The sequence below is a fragment of the Myotis lucifugus genome, unplaced genomic scaffold (assembly GCF_000147115.1).
Source record: "Myotis lucifugus unplaced genomic scaffold, Myoluc2.0 scaffold_460, whole genome shotgun sequence".
Classification (NCBI taxonomy): Eukaryota; Metazoa; Chordata; class Mammalia; order Chiroptera; family Vespertilionidae; genus Myotis; species Myotis lucifugus.
The window spans coordinates 271,554-288,926 of record NW_005871508.1 but is presented as its reverse complement, the minus strand read 5'-3'; the positions used below and the strand labels follow the sequence as shown (position 1 = coordinate 288,926).

Sequence of the window (17,373 nt, the reverse complement as noted above, 5' to 3'; positions counted from 1 at the left end):
CCCTCCAGCCTGGCACTCTCCTCCGCCCTAGGTCATCTGCAGGGCTTGTCTGCCTCATTTCCCTGCTTCTTCTGTTCAGCTGTCGCCTGATCAGGGAGGCCTTCTGACCGCCCTGTGTGAAGCAGCGCCCTTCACCCCGCTCCCCTGCCCCCCCGCTCCCCCCCTGCCCCGCTCCCCTGCCCGACTTACTGGGCCTTATGTTTCCCCACAGCTCGCAGTACAATCTCAAATGCTATATACTTTACGAAATAAACAAGCACGCACTAGATAAATAAGTAAAATACTGTATGAGTTGCAAGCTATATGTAGTATTTGTTTCTATCTTGTATATATAAACAGCTCCTGGAGAGAGTATAGAAGGTTTGGTCTCTCCGTCTCCCCAGTACCTAGTGCTTGGCACACGGTATGTGCTCGATAAATATGGATTCAATAAATGAAGGTTTTCCAGATCTGCTTCCTAACCATTTATCTCCTGCTCCCAGAGCAGTACATTCCTACGTCCACTGTGATAAGCCTTTCTCTAACTTTCTGTCTGTCCTGTTAAACGGAGAGATGCTATCACACAGGGCCTAGTCTGTGTTATCATTGTATTCATGACACCTTAGACAGTGTCTGCTGCATAGTGGGTATTCGCTAAGTTTTACATAATTTTGTAAGAACTATCAAATGGATGAACGAACGAACGTACATCTTTGTATCACTTTGTAGCAAACCACATGTCACCACCAGACTCCAGGGCCACGGAAGGGTAGAGCCCCTTTGTCAGGGGATGGCTGCCAAGTCAGAAGCATTTTGCAGGGAAAACGATACGGAAAACATGACCGGCATAGTGTGAATTTCTATAGAGTGCAAGATGTAAAGTGTTACCAGGAGAACCTACGAACGGCCAGTTTAGAAACCTACTCCCATGAAATCGATGTATCCTAGGACTTTTGAATGAAGGGCATTTCCCAAGACCCTTGAAGGTTTTAAATTTTATTTCACTCTCCCTAGGCCAAGTTCCACTGGGCTTCGTTTAGGAGCGCCTCCCAGGGACTGGTTTCTTACTCACTTAGATAACATTCTCTCAGCAGCATCCCTTGATCTGAGAGGAAGGAGTAGAATTTTCATGGGATGCTGTAAAGTAGGGAGAATACAAACCTATGCTCCAGAGAACCTAGAGTTCCACATCTTCCAGCCATCGATGAAGGCCTGGCACGTTGGCATTTTATATCTGAAGTACCTTTCCAAATGCTTATTAAACGATACGATCATCCTGTTTGTCATTTTGCGGATCTCAAGAAATATATTATGTGGCCCGACAACTATTAATATAATTGCATGACTGCATACGCCCTGGAAAAACTTTAATGGGATTAAATGAAAAAGATTTTTCCCGGGTATTTGGGAATCTGCCAACGGCTGTTCCAATTACCGTGCGGTATCTGATGCTCTACGTGTAACTGTCCAAAACGGAACGTGAACTGTTTTGTTGAATAGAATTAATTAATATTAAATTACTGGATGTTCAGTTCCTTTCCAGAGTTACACGCTGTTCTATTTAAAGAAGAAATTAACAAACTCTATCCAGCACTTTGATGTATCTGGCACTAATCTAATTATTCTATAAATATTAAGAGAGGGCATTCAGGTTCGATGTTTTTTTTCTCTTGCATATTACTTTTTGAGATAGTGATGATATTAGCCAATTGTTATTATCTGTATTTATTGTAATCAAAATTGCCTACATTTATCTTTGCAAATTTGAAAAACATACAGCTATCTAAAGAAGACAGTTGAAATTATGCCCAAGTTCACTACCCCAGAGATAAGCATTCTAAACTTTTGGCCATATTTTTCTCCAAGTCTTTTTTTTTTTTTCTGTGAGTGTTTACATATCTTCATTTTTGAAATGAAACTAGGATCCGATTGCCTAATTATCTTGTTACCAATTTCTTGTAAAATAGTCGTTTTGTGGTTTTTTTCTTTTACATAAAATGATACAAAAATTCTTCTAAAGTGTGTCACTTTATTACTTCACGACATGAATGATGTACTAATTCCCTTCTAATCTGCTGCTGGGCATTTCCGTGTTCAGTTTTTAATCATAAAACATAGGATGAATATCCTTATACTCTGGATACATTTCTCTATTTCCCCATGATGCACTCTTCCAAGTAGAATGCTGTTTTTAACGTCGAGGTATTTACATGTGATCCTCATGGTTATGTGAATTTCCCAGGTCCTCAGAGTTACAGTTCCCCTGTGTTAAATATATTTTCTCTGGTGTCCAGCCACAGTATAGATCGAACAATACCAGCAAGAGTGGTGTGTGTGTATGTCTTCTGTCCGTTCCCTCTCTCTGAAGCAGTGTGTTCTAAACAGAGTTCCTGGGAATTACCTTAATTTTCTTGATGCTTTGCGTGAAGGCCCATTGCAGTAATACTGGAATTGTTACCGTGTCCTCCTCAGTTATCTTGCCAGGTAGACGGGTGCTTCACCTGGGGGACTTGCTCCGAGGAGAACCAGTTTAGCAGTAAAATTAGTGACTGCCGGGGCGCCAGGACGTTCTGTGTCTTGCTCACTGGTTGACACTGCTGCCTCCATGAGCTGTGCAAACGGAAAGGGAGATATTTCTGTTTTCGTTTTCCAGTCGGGATAAACGAGGGCTAGAAACTGGGAATTCCTAACGGGTGCCCGACAGCCTCTTTGGCCGTCCCCAGGGGCGTGCCGTCCACCTCTGCTCTGTGTCGCTTTAAATTCATGATCACACACCTCAGAGGAGCACGCCGAGAAGCAAGGCGCGCCTACTGTGCTTTCCTGCTGCCCCACTTCCCCCCACTCAGACCTGCCTCTGATTTCTGCTGCTTCTACTACTTCCTGAGACTTCCTTCCTGCCTTCTGTTGGCCGCACCAGCCAGGGTCGGCCAGGTAACGCCGCAGTAACAGACAGCCCCTCAATCTCAGCGGCTTCCCCCAGCGAGGTTGCTTGTTCATGTCACACATCATGTGTGTGCCGGCGGCAAGTCCCTACCCGTGAAAGCAGTCCCCGAGGAGTCCAGGCAGCCGCCGGCTGGTGCCTGTGCCAAAGGGAAGACGGTTCCGGAGGGTCTGGCACTGGCGATGAAACGCTCTAGGCTAGAAGTGACAGCCATCACTCCTCATTGAGCACAAGTGGTCCTAGGCTTCACCCAACACGAGGGACCAGGGGGCGTCATTCTACATGGGGGACAGGGGACGAGTCCAGAACTATTTGGTAAACAGCCCTGAAGACCAGCACATAGTCTTCTTAGCTGCTGATTTGTTTTACGTTTTCACCGTGAAGTGCCCTTCCCTCCCCCCCGTTCAAAAATACCCTGAAGCCTAGTCATCTGCTTATTATCAAATTTACTGTACAGTCCTATGAATGTATATCTTCTTTTTAAAAAAAATATATTTTTATTGATTTCAGAGGTGAAGGGAGAAGGAGAAAGACATAAAAACATCAATGATGAGAGAGAGTCATGGATTGGCTGCCTCCTGCACGCCCCCTACTGGGGATGGAGCCCGCAACCCGGGCCTGTGCCCTGACTAGGAATCGAACCGTGACCTCCTGGTTCATGAGTCCACGCTCAAGCACTGCGCCACGCTGGCCGGGCGACAATTATTTCTTTTTAGATTTCCCCTAATGCTTACAAAGAAACAATACCAGCAAGAGTGGTGTGTATGTATGTCTTCTGTCCGTTCTCTCTCTCTGAAGCAGTGTATTCTAAACAGAGTTCCTGGGAATTACCTTAATTTTCTTTATGCTTTCTTTATCCTTCTGCAAAGGCTAAAATCGACACTCATTCTCGCTCTGGTTTGCAGTGGCAGCTGAAATACCCCAAGCTGGTCCTGCGCGAAGCCGGCAGCGTGCCCGAGGAGCTGCACAGAGAGGCGCAGGCGGCCTTCGCCACGCTGCACCAGCACGGCTGCCTGGCCCGGGACCTGGTGAGGGTCCAAGGCAAAGACGTGCTCACGCCGGTCGCGCGCCTCCTCGTCGGCAACCCGGGCTGCACCTACAAGTACCTGAACACCCGGCTCTTCGCGGTGCCCTGGCCCGTGCGGGGCTCCAACATCACCTACCACCAGGCGGAGGTCGCCGCTGCCTGTCAGACCCTCCTCAGCCTCAACAGCTACCTGCAGCTGGAGACCGTCCAGGCGTGGGAGGAGCTGGTCGCCAAAGAGAGAGCGAACATCGACGAGGTGCCCGTGTGCATCGGTCCCGACTTCGGCCTGGGGATTTTCGACGGGCCGGACGAAGCGGACATCCGGAGCAGGTCTGCGTACAACGTGACCTTGCTGAACTTCATGGATCCCCAGAAAATGCCCTACCTGAAGGAGGAGCCTTATTTCGGCATGGGGAAGATGGCGGTGAGCTGGCACCACGACGAGAACCTGGTGGACAGGTCGGCGGTGGCCGTGTACAGTCACAGCTGCGAAGGTATGGTCCGCGCAGGGGACACGCGGCCCCAAGGCGGGCAGGACCGGAGCTGGGCAGGCTCTGGACCTGCCCGTGGGTGTGCTCACGGGTTTGTGCGCTTGGGTTTGTATGTGTGTGGTCCCAGGTGTTGCGTGTGTTGTGTGTGTGTGTGTGTGTGTGTGTGTGTGTGTGTCCTCTTTAGGTTGGCCACAGCCACGTACCTGCAGGATACAGCTGTGCTGTCTGGCTCACTGTCACCCTGTGCACAGAGAGGATGTGGTCGCGTGGCAGCACGGCTGTCATTTCGTCCCTCCCGTGCCCCCGGAGAGCCAGGTGCCTTTGTCTAAAGCCCAGAGTAGATTGTACAGTTGCTCTAATTAACTTGCTGATAGAAAGGGCTGGGAAAAGCAAAAGCTGTCAAGTCTTTGCAGGCTCCCCCAGGTGCACATGTCCCGTCTCGCCAAAATGTTTTATTGCGGTTGACATCACTGTCTTGTCAAATAGGGACCTGTTCTTGGCTTCATCCCGTTCCGACTCCTGCCCTTCCTTGCAGATGCCAGCGAGGTGGGCTCTGTAAGCAGGCAGTCCTCACTGTTCAGGAAGCTCTCTGGCCTCCGACCCCCACCCCATCCCTTCTGCGGGTTTAGACCTAATAGGGTGCATGTGGCAAACTCGTTCTAGCGCTTCCTGAAATCTGGTCCCCTCAGAACACAGACCAGAGGCTACATTTTGTGTGTGGCCCACCCCGATTTTCCTCCTGTTGTTCAGTTTCTGTGTGTTTAGGGTCTCTATTGGCTTCCAGAACAGGACTACTAAAAAGGTAGTTGACTCTGTTACCCAGCGTGACCACTGCCAACCTTCTTATCCGCCTGATCACTTGACAAAGGGCTACCAGACCTCAGTTTTGCTTGCTTGCTTGTTTGTGTCTTCTACTTGTGTATTGAAAGGTGCTTGGAGAACCAGAGTTCTAGATGTCGCCCGAGGGAATGAACTGGAACTTTTAAGGGTCACTGTTTCTGACAACCATTTGATTGGATCTGGTAGTGGTGGTTGGTTATTATTTTTTAATACTAAAATGACTTTTGGAAAAGGGGATTTGAAAAAGAAATTCCCATGGCTGTCTTTAAATTTCTTACCATTCCCCCGTCGCAGAATACCCCTCAGGATCGCCAAACTATTTCTAACTTTCCCTGGTGCCTGCGGCCCGAAACAAGGAACCGGTTCCGCGGTTGGAAATTTCACCGGCTGCCTTGGCGTCCCGAATAATGAATGATGCGGCCCTAAGACACTTGCTCCCGGGGGAGTTGATGCTGTCTTCCTGGGAGGAACTGGGACCCGCTGCTCTGTAAGAAGGCCCTGCCAGGGCCTTAGGAACTATGGCATCCAAGAACTCTGATGCGAGCCAACCGTGGAGGCTGTTCGCGTCTTTCCTAAGGAGGCCGAGCTCTGAAAGGGAGGCAGTGGTGTGTGGTGGCCCGGCGGCCACAAAGGTGTCTTTGTGCTCCAGGTCCGGTCCGCCCCGCAGCTTAATAGTCCCATTGTCCTCCCAGAGTGTGGGTGACCGAGCGGTTTCTGAAATCTAGAATATCTCTCAGAAAGGAATTTAAATGTTTAATGAATAGCTCCTGTGGTCGGGAGTAGTGAAGACTGATCAAGTGCCTTTATCTATTTATGTGTCTAAATAAATAGATCAAGGTTTGTCCAAGATACAGGTCTATTTATTCAGACACATGAATAGATACAGGTTTGTCCTGCGGTTGTCCCCGGGAGGAGGGAACCGCAGATTTGGAACCTGCAACCCCCCGAGGGTCCCCGAAGTCTCTCTAACAATAACAGCAATACTGGGAGCGCTCCTTTATGGAGCACCTACTATGTGCCGGCTGGTGTAAGCATTTTACCTGTATTAGCTCATTCGATTTTTACAACAACCCCACGGGCAAAGTACTGCTCTCATCATTTTACAGGCAAGGAAACTGAGGCAAGAAGGATGGTTGGTTTTTGCACGGCTACACAGCTACGAATGAGTAGAACTCGGATCGCAACGTAGGCACTTTGGCTTCAGAGCCTTACAGCTTTGGCCGAATGCCTTATAAGCATTTCCTGTCCCCGCAGTGTAGATATCTCTGGGATCCGGGTTTTTTAAATGTCCCCCTCGCCCTAGCTGGTTGGGCTCCAGTGGATAGAGCGTCAGCCTAAGTCCCAGGTTCGATTCCTGGTCAGGGCACATGCCCGGGTTGTGGGCTCGATCCCCAGTAGGGCGTGTGCGGGAGGCAGCCGATCAATGATTCTCTCTCATCATTGATGTTTCTCTCTCCCCCTCTCCTCTCCTCTCTGACATCAATAAAAATATATTTTAAAGCCCACCTCTGGACAGGTTAGGGGAATGTTCTCCTCGCTCTTCCTTGGAGGCCTTGATAACCTCGCTTCTCTCCCCCCCACAGCATCTGTCTGCACAGGCTCTGGGTGAGCAGAATGCATCAGCTCTGTGCAGCGGAACCTTTCTCAAGGCCTCTGGCCACATGCACGCTGTCGGGTCAGGTGGTTGGCAACTCACATGCCTTGAAACTTTGTGATGGTGCATTTCTTCCAAGTGACTTCTTCCAGGTGACAGGTGACGCGCTTAGTTCTCTGGGCACCTTCGACTCCTGCCAGAGGCACGTTAAGGTGCACTCGAGGAGAGCCGTTTGGGCTAAAATCGTGTCTGGGGTTGGGGAGGGCTCAAAAGGGCCAAGAGCGGACGTTTCAGACAACTGCACTGCTTTCCGTGCTCTGGACCTTGTTCGCTGAGCGTCCGAGAAGGGAAGTTCTGTTCTAGACGGTACGGAGACGCCAAAGGTAGGTCAGATGCCCCTCTGGCCTCGAGAGGACGGGTGAGGGGAGGTGTGCTCTGGGGACCATAATGACGAAAGGACCGAGCATCTGCTCTGGGAGGGTCTTTGGAAGTCACCTGGCCGAAGCCCCTCATCCCGCCGATGAGAGCATGGAGGTGGGAGAAGGGACGTGGCCTGTCCACGGTCACACGGTTTCTCGGTGCCGAGAGAGCGTTAGGTGCCACGGGGAAGGTTCCTGTAAGACGCACGCAGGGGGAGTTCAGAAAAGAAGCGGCTCCTTCCCGCTGAAGTTAAATCCGGGTGACGCTGAGGGTCTTTCTGGGCTTTGCTCTCAATACCTTTTCCCAGTGAAGCCTTCCTGTAGGTTCATAATGAGCCGGCCGCCCCTCTTTGGTTTAGCTCTGTGACTAGGGGTCATGGAGAAGTAATTTGTCTAGGATCCGTGTAATTATACCCTAAATTCACTGGCTTCCCAAGCAGCCCTAGTTAATAGATCTCTCCGGTGGGAAGATTGAAATGGTACAATTTTTAATCAGGAGTGGCTTTGGGGAGCCCTGTGTAAATAGAGTATTTGATTTTTCTATTCCAGCTCTGCTGGCAGTCACTCGTGTCACCAGGGTGTGTACGTTAGCAGGGAAGGTGTTAGAAACCCATTGTTTCATACGGCCCTACCCCTTGTTCTTGGGCGGGAACGCCCCCAGAAAAAGGTCGCTGACACAAAATAACGATTGGATACTCACCATTTCTGTTTCCTTGGAAGGACACGTCTCCTGTGACTCTGTCTTTCTAGGGAAAACAATTCTGAATTTAATGGCCAGGTTCCCAGACGTTGCAGATTCTCGGCATTCATTTCTCGGTCTCGCATGAAGGGCCAAAGAGGAAAAGAGGGGGAGGCGGGGCCGCGCCTCCTGCCGCAGAAGTGACAGGTGAAAAGTGTGTCCTGCTTCGCTCCTCCGAGGCCTCCGAGAGCAGCTTCCGGTTGTAGGTTCTGAGCTGGGACCGACTGGGTCTCGTTCCCTTTTCCCTTCACACTTACCCGAGTTCTCCATTTTCACTTTGGGAACCTGTGCAGAAAAAGTACACAGGGTCTGTCCGCGGAGGCTTCTGCCTTCCCGGGATCGGTCCGAACAGCAGCCCTGATGTACCTGGAGGCGTGAGCGTCTTCCGCTGCCCGCAGTGGAAGGCTAGATCCCTCCTGCATCCACAGAGCCCTCCAGGCCCTCCAGGCCATGGCCTCTGCCCGCTTCTCCCGCCTCTTCTCTTGCGAATCCATGCGTTCATGTGATGCCTCTGCAGCTCAGCATCGATGTTCTCGTGCAGAATTTTTTTTATTTTTAAATATATGTTTATTGATTTCAGAGAGGAAGGGAGAGGAGAGAGAGATAGAAACATCAATCATCAGAGAGAATCATTGATTGGCTGCCTCCTGCACTTCCCCACAGGGGATCGAGCCCACAACCCGGGCATGTACCCTGACTGGGAATCCAACTGTGACCTCCCTGGTTCATAGGTCAATGCTGAACCACTGAACCACTGAGCCACACCGGCTGGGTGGCATTGATGATGGTCTTGTCCACCCACCTGTCTTCCCCTCCTCCTGTGTCCTCCCAACCTCACACCTTCCCATTTCACCTTCTGTCTCCCTCCATTTTACAACACGGATTCCTGGAATCTAAAAACAATGCAAACCAACAAAACAAGAACAGACTCATAGAAACAGAGAGCAAAGGGATGGTTACGAGAAGGGTGGGGCTGAGGGGGTGGGTGAAGAGGGGAAGGGGACTGTACTCGATTATGTTGTGAGAAGGGTCCATGCTGACAGATGATTACTAGAATTTGTGGGTTGATCACAATTGAAGATATACAACTGTTAGATCACTGTATCGTGCACCTGAAACCAATATAACCAATATAAGATTGTGTATCAACTAAAATAAAAAAAATAAATTAATAAAACAACACAGGTTCCCCATCCCAGATACTATAGGTGAGCCCTGGGCATGGAAAGCATCATTAGGCTTCATAGACCAGCTGACCACGTGCGACTTCCGGGTCTCTCCTGCCCTGAGATCTGTGACGGGGATAGGAAGGGACCTGCTTCCTCAGCCTGTCTGGGTGTGGGGCTCAGGGAGCAGAGAAAATAATTGGCAGGGCCAGAGCCTTAGAAACCTTAGCGCTCGGCCAAGGAAACAGGCCTATTTTGTTAATGTGTGGCGATGATGAATATGTCCTTACATACCAGGGGAACCATGGACACACAATATTAATGGTGTTATTATGAAATGTGGTACGAAAATCCCAGCGATATATTTTGATTACAACTGTCATCTCTTCCTTCCTGCTCGGGCGTCTTAGTTTCCTGCGTAACAGTGGCTGCATTTAGCTTTTAAAACTGTCAACATATTTGACGACATATACCTTTCATTAAAGTGGAGCTAATTTTTTCTAAACACGACGTAGCATAAAAAAAATCAAATTGGTTCGTTGGGGGAGGGGTGAGTGTTTACATTTAAACTGCGCCTTATAAAAATGTTTTGTTTTGTTTTTTAAATTTTATTTGGACCTTCGTGGGAGGGAGCTGGGAATGCAGCACACACCCTGAGACCCTTACAATCCTCTCCATGTTACGGAGGCTTCAAGGCAAGTAGCAGCCTATCGCCTCTGCTCGTTTCCACAATAACACGGGGCAGAGTCCTGGCTCGCAGTTGCTATAGGTAATTGCAAGTGGGTTTTATTGAGAAAGCGAGCAACCCTAGACTTACACAATAAAAATAATGTATCAGACCGACAGGGTCCCTCCTCCCGCCCCCGCCCCAGGGGGAACCAAAGTTTCAGCGGAACAGTATTTTAATGAGCACATTTGGGAGGTGCTGGATTTATGGGAGACATCGGGGAGCGCTGATGGCCAATTACCGTCTCTGCTGGGCGCTCAGGACTTTATTGGTGCCACATTGAGGAGAGTGTGAGGGTGAGAGTTAGAGGGGCCAGCGGCCAGCCAGCCTGTCAGCCTATCAAGATGACCACTTAGGAGAATAACCTTTCTCCGTGGTATGAAAACCGCCTGAAAATCGCTGTCTTTGGAGCTTAAAATCACCTTTTTGAAAGTTGAGTTATGGTTGATTTGACCAGAGAGGGACAGAAACCTATGGATGGGTATTGAGGTTATTTCTGATTTTTTGCTCTTATGAACACCGCTACAATATATGTCCTTGCTCAGAAGTCGATTTGCAGTCTCTGCATGTAGAAATGTTAGCATACATTCATAAAAGGGGAATTGTGAGGCTCCTCTAAGTTCAAAGGGGTTCTGTGTTTATAATTTTGATTGTCAAATTGTCCTCTATAGAGGTTAGGAGTGTGCCATTTTGCTAGCACCATACTTTATCAAAGTGTTCGATATTTTCTGATCTGATAGGTGAAAAACACCTACAGTGGCTTTAATTTGAACTTATGTGAATAAGTTTGGGTGTCTTTTTGATGTTTACAAACTCATTTTATCTCCTTCTATGGGATTTATCTTCATGACTTTTACCCATTATTCTATTTGGCGGTCGATGTTTATCCTATTGATGCTTAGAGAGCTGGTGACGCATGTTTACGTATGTTTTCATGTCAATTGTTTAATCAGCTTACTTAGTTACCAACCCCATTCACCTAAAAATCAGTCCTGTTGGTATTTTTTTTTATTGTATTTGTGTCAAATTTATAGACGAATTTAGGGGAGAACTGACATTTCCATGATGTTCAGTCTTATTTCCCAAGAAAATAATATGTCATCACATTTGTTTAAATATTCTTTTGTGTCCTTTAATAATATTTTAAAGTTTTTCTTCATATAGACAATGCACGTATAAACTAGGATATTTTTATATACACTCTTTGTAGCTAGCATTTTCTTAATTTGCCTGTTGCTTGGGATATATTTTCCAGGTTGATTTGCAGATAAATAATCATATCATTTGCACAAGAATATTTTTCTTATTAAAACATTTCACCCCTTTTTGTGTCTAATTGGGGCGCCTCTATTCCACTCCAGAGGCACCGTTATGTTGGCCATTCCTTCCAGAATAATGATGAATCGTTGTGGTGATAAAGGACAGTGTCTTCTAATTCCTAACTTTGGGAATGTTTCTAATGTTTCCCTTTTAAAATACGATGCTGGCTTTGAGGTTGAGTTGCTATTTATCATGTTAAGGAACTAGCCACCTATATCTACTTAATTGAGGTTTTCATTATGAAAAATATAGTTTGTTGAGTACTTTTGTGACATGATTTTTCCCCCCATTTATGAATATGATTAATTTTAGATATAAGTTTGTGCATATTGAACTATCCTTGAATTCCTGCAGTAAGTACTACTTGGTTCTGGACTGTTATTCTTCTCATGTGCTGCTGGATTTGAATTCTGTTTTCTTATGTTATACTTAGGAATTTTGCATTGATTTTCAGATATGAGACTAGATGTGTGTGTGCGTTTGTGTGTGTGTGTGTGTGTGTGTGTGTGTGTGTGTGTGTTTTGGATTTTGATACTATTCTATGTGCATGGAAAGAATTTGGAAACTTTTCCCTTTCTATGCTCTTTAACAATTTAAAGTGTATTGAAATTACTCACGCCTTCATTGTGTGGTAGTATTCTCCTTTGTAATTCTCTAGGCCTGTGTTTTCCTGAGAGAGGATTCTTGGACAACTTCCTCTCTATCTTCTGTGTCTTGTTTAGCTTTTCTATCTCTTCTGGGGTGGCTTTGGTTATTTATATATCCCTAAAAACTAGCCATTTGATCTAGAGTTTTCTCACTTATTTGCAGGGAATTTAACAAAATAATCTTTCTCCCTTTGATATATGTGGTTAAAGTTTTTTGATGAAAAAATAAATGACTCTAAAAACGACCTAAAGAATGTGTCTTTAAAAATGTGATATAAAAGGAAGATATTTTCATTCAGACTTCAGTTATTCCTGAGATAACTGTTATGGCGCCCAGAACCTCAGGTGTTTGAAACCCCTCCTCTCTGATCACCCCTTGTCTTTCGACAGGCCCGGAAGAGGAAAGCGATGAGGACTCTCCACTCGAAGGCAGAGACCCTGACACTTGGCACGTTGGTTTCAAGATCTCCTGGGACATAGAGACACCGGGTTTGGCGATACCCCTTCACCAGGGAGACTGCTACTTTATGCTCGGTAATTAGGAGGATTGAGCAACATTGATGCTCTGTTGTCTAAGTTTTACATCATCGGGTACATATTTTGAATGTCTTTTGCCTTTTACATATTTTATAGTGAAAATGAAACTTATATATGTAACTAGTTTGTTTATTTGGTGTGTGTTTTTGAGATACTGCTGATTTTCAAAAGTCACTTTTCCTTCTCCATGTTACTGGAGTTCCACAAATGTTCTGAACACTTTTTAGGAGTCTTTATCAGAGCCACTAAATCACCTAAATAAATCCACTGTGAAGTTATAAAATGGCTAGAGGCCTGGTGCACGAAATTCATGCACGGGTAGGGTCCCTAGGCCTGGCCAGTGATCAGGGCCGATCAGGACCTTCTGGCTGCTGGCCGGGGCCTTCCTTCGTTCCACGCTGTCCCCTGGTGGTCAGCTCACGTCTTAGCGAGCGATCGAACTCCTGAGGGGACGATTTGCATATTAGGTTCTTATATATAGTTGTCCCTGTCTATATAAGTTCTTAGTGAGCATGGTTTTTTTTTTTTTCCAGTTTTGAATTTGGTTTATTCTCAGAACCAGCTGACCTGACAGCGGGGCCTGTCTCCACACTTGTCCTCTAGTATTTCTGGACGCAGTATTTCAGCTGTGGTTAAGCAAACCAAAGCCGTGCAATTTGGGGAGCTTTGTTTTTGCTTCTTTGCTCTATGTGTCGTGTTTTGTTCCTGAGCGTGCTACTTGTTTTCCATGGACTCCTAAAGCTTCTTAGGGTTTATTCTCTCCTTGGCCATAGCTGCTGTTTATTCTGGGTTTATCTCACACTTACCTGCTGGGGTATCTACTCACGTGCTGGTTACAGGGTCAGGAAGCAGCATGGCCCCAACCTAGCATTTATGATCCAATTATTTCCCAGTGAATGGAGTATTTGCAGAGGGCCCACTATATTCTACATCAGTGGTGGTGAACCTTTTGGGCTCAGCGTGTCAGCATTTTGAAAAACCCTAACTTAACTCTGGTGCCGTGTCACATATAGAAATTTTTTGATATTTGCAACCATAGTAAAACAGAGATTTATATTTTTGATATTTATTTTATATATTTAAATGCCATTTAACAAAGAAAAATCAACCAAAAAAATGAGTTTGCGTGTCACCTTTGACACGCATGTCATAGGTTCGCCATCACTGTTCTGCATGCTGCCCAAGGTTCCAGAGGAGACACTGAAGATGGGTAAACCTTGGTCCTTGCATCTAGGAATTCACATTTGCAATATCTCTCTAGGCCATATTTCCCAAATTTCAGTCATTCGCACACCAGCTCTGAGGTTCTTGCCATATCTGTGCTCTCCCTTACTCTCACTTATATAATATTTCTCTCTAAATGAACTCCTCTTTTTTTTCTTTACTGGAATGAATTTATTTTAGTGGGAAGTTTTATATTACTATTTTAATGGAAAGCCAATGTCATTTGGCATAATTTGAAAATTTCTTGAATCTATAAAGTAAAACAGTATTGTGTCTGCTCCTTTTTTTTTTTTTTTGGCCGGGCATCCTGAGTCTGAGTCCTGTTCTGTCTTGTAAAGGGAGATGAGTAACTGTTAGAGAGGAGTGCACTGTGTAAGGGCCCCTCCGTGAGACTCGCCCGGATGTCAGCAGTGGGATGGGGAGATCTCTCCGGAGGGAATGACCTCCTCACAGTGGGATTCCCTGGTACTTCATGTGGTGTCCCTTCCCTCTTAAATTCTTCTCCCGGGTTGATCCCTGCACTTGCTGAACACGGATCTAAGAAAGAAGACCGTAATAATCAGGCCCCTGCCTGTTTCAGTCTATGCCTTTTTAGTCTTTTTTCTTTACATACATAGGTCTGGAACGATAGCAGTGTGTGAATAACAACCACATTTACTGGGGACTAATAGCAAATCAATCATTCTTTCAGTCCTCTCAGTAAGCCTAAGAAGTAGATCTTAGCTATATTGCAAAAAAAGAAAACAACAAAAGAAAAACAAAACTTAAGGTTAGGTTGATGTGGTCACTAGTACAGCTAGTAAGAAGCATGGACTGGACGCTGTCGTTCTATCCCACTCGAGCTCTGTCACTGCAGGTCGGGCCATCCCTCCTCCCCCGACTCGGGCGCTGACCCCTGCCCTGGGCTTCGGTGCCCTCCACCCCCTCCCCCAGTGTGGTGCCCATGCCCCAAAGGTTCTAGGACTAAATTGTTTGAGAGGGGAACAAAAGAAGGTGATGCCAGTGGTCCATTTGCCTCTTTCTTTTCCATTTCTTTTAAAAGTTATGTGTTTTTTATTCTTGCCTGAGAAGCAGGTTAATAATGAAAATATTAAATAATCCCATTGTCCTTTGGACTTATGTGTTATAATGCAGATGCATTTAAAAATATACATTGGGTCCTTGTAGCTGTTGTAGGCGATGGATAGAAGAAGTGTTATTTTACAGAAGCTCATAGCCAAGACATAATATCTAATCCTGACTTCCCAACTCCTGGCTTCAGATATGGGGGGGCAGCTGGTCCCTCCTGACCCAGGCCAAGCACAGCACGAGGTACCCCAGGTTTGCATCTAGAACATATTTTCTTGTTAAGATATCATATTGAATTTGTACACAGAATTTTCCTCCAACTCCTCTTAAACAAAACCACCCCAACAAACAAACACGCAACCGTGGTCGCATGCTCCCTCTTCTCTGCACTTGCACAGTCCATATCCTACCAGGAGCCCCGCGCAGGGACCTGAGCCCGCGCTGATATCTGAAATCTGAACTCCATAGCCCTTATGAAAAGGGAACAGTTTAGCTCAATTTATAATAATATATTGGTCTGCAGAGGAAGTGCAGGCCGAGCCCTGCTGTCTCAAGTCAAAACTCGGGGGGGTGTCTGATGGGGCGCGCGTCGGGTGCCTGCCATAAATCCAGCGCCCGCGCGGGTGAGTGAAGGCCCCGCCGGCGGTGCCCGAGGACACGCTTAACTGGAGTTGTCACGGTTTCACTTTGAAATTGGAATCTCTGCCCTAATCTCAGAGTTAGACATGACCAGATTTGCAAACAGATTTACAGTTTTCACTAATTTTCCAACCAGGACTTCAAAACACACTTAGAGAGGGGGATAAATAGGCTCCGGGCCTGGCCAGGGCAGGGTGATTTACTCGGCACAGCTGTTTTCCATAGACGGCATGTAGCCCGGGACTTAGGGGCTTAGAGCGGCTCGGAGGCACTCCGTGGGTTTGTTTTTGTGTGGCACAGATTATACAGTTCAAGGGACATCGGCCCAATTAAGTTACTTAACCAGGAGCCGGGCGTGGGGCTGGGATGTTTTAGGACAAAGGCGAGTGCTAGGTAAACAGTCAGGGCTGACCTCCCCCCCTGAATTTATTATTCTACTCTTTACCTGTCACTAGTCATGACTCTGTTCTAGCCTGTCTCCCGTGTTTCCTTAAGTCCAACTGTATCTCAGTTTCAAATACCTGTTGTTACTGTGACGATCAGCTACTTGGAAGCTTCAGTTGCCCAGTAAAAATTCCACCGCAGAAAAAGAGCAAAATGCAAAACCCACTGAAACGCATGCTCTTTCTTTCTTTGGTTTTGCTTTGCCGCACCCACCGGTTGGGGTAAAATCGTGCAAAGGCTGGGGGATGTCCTGTTGGTGGGCGGGTCCCCAACTCCCTGCACCCTCTGTGGGGTTGTCACTGTGAGCACCTCTCGGAGCCTCAGTCTCCCCCGTCACACCCGTGCCGGGTCCTCGCTGCCAGGGTGATAGAGAGGCCGGACGCGATGTCCCGGGCCGTGCTCTGCAAACTGCGATTTGCATGCGGGGACTCGGGGAGACTGGGACCCGGGTGGAGGTTCTTGGAGAACCGAGGAGGCCAGCAGGTGTCGGACCTTGTGTTCCCATCCTGCTCCGCGCCCCGAGTTTTGCCAGCTTTGCACCTCACTATCCCATGTGTATGTTTTCATAGCACATAAAGGAACCATGAGAAAGGTAAATCTTTTTAAAATATATATATTTTTATTGATTTCAGAGAGGAAGGGAGAGGGAGAGAGAGACAGAAACATCAGTGATGAGAGAGAAGCATGGATCGGCCTCCTCCTGCACGCCCCCCACCTTGGTGGCGGCCGAGTTACTCATAGAGTCCGGTCAGGAGTGTCCTGTACACGAGGTGGCCCGGCTCTGAAACCTCCCTGGCTTGGAGCATCAGGACCTGGAGCTGTGGGACCCTCTGCTGTGCTATGACCTAAAAATGCACCGTGCTCTGTTTTGGGGTCACCAGGAGCACGTTGACGGGCGTCCGCAGCCCCGCGAGCAGGAGGAACAGAGGCCCCTGGGACTCCCCTCTGAGACGGTGGCATCTCAGTAAACCCACCCCATGAAACCCGGTCCTCAGCCCCGCCCCACTCAGGCATTGCATTCCCCGAAAAAGCCCTTTCTTGCTTCCCTCTGACCCCGTCCCCTTCCTCCCCCCGAGCTCTGGCCGCCAACCGAAGTAAAAAGCGCCTATAATTTACGGCTTAATCATAAATTCTACGTAATTGTGCTTTATTGCCTCTCCCGGGTCGTGAAACGTAGGTGCCACGTTCTGCTTTCTGCCGAGGCCGGGGAATGAGACAGAAGCAGCAATAAGTTATAACCCGGGCGGCAGGCGGCGAGCTCGAGGAATTGCCATTTCCAGGGAAAGCGCTCCCGCAGCCAGATGAGCGCCCTTCATGTTTGTTTTCCCTTGAAAAGTGGAGATGCAACAGGATGGTCTCCCCGGCGCGTCCAGTGGGAGCCCACGGGGTCCTCACCTCTCGGCAGTGGCTCCGGTCGCTCTCGCTGCTCGCTCGCTGCAGGGTTGAGTGTGTATCTCTCCTCCAGAAACTCTCTCCCAAACTATGCCCCCAAATGCTGACGTTTTCAAAAGTGGGCTTTAATATATATATATATATATATATATATATATATATATATATATATATATATA

The 17,373-nt window shown here is 47.4% G+C and overlaps 1 protein-coding gene across 4 annotated transcripts in view; it reads left to right on the top strand.

The window, feature by feature from the left end:
* The window catches only part of FTO (FTO, alpha-ketoglutarate dependent dioxygenase), a 243,524-nt gene that overhangs the window by 65,725 nt on the left and 160,426 nt on the right, over window positions 1–17,373 (top strand). For all 4 annotated transcript variants that reach the window (XM_006103062.3, XM_014445509.2, XM_023744388.1 and 1 more), the window contains 2 exons: window positions 3,826–4,441; window positions 12,281–12,424. In XM_006103062.3, the coding sequence (XP_006103124.1) occupies window positions 3,826–4,441; window positions 12,281–12,424 (760 nt within the window). The remainder of the gene's footprint in view (window positions 1–3,825; window positions 4,442–12,280; window positions 12,425–17,373) is intronic.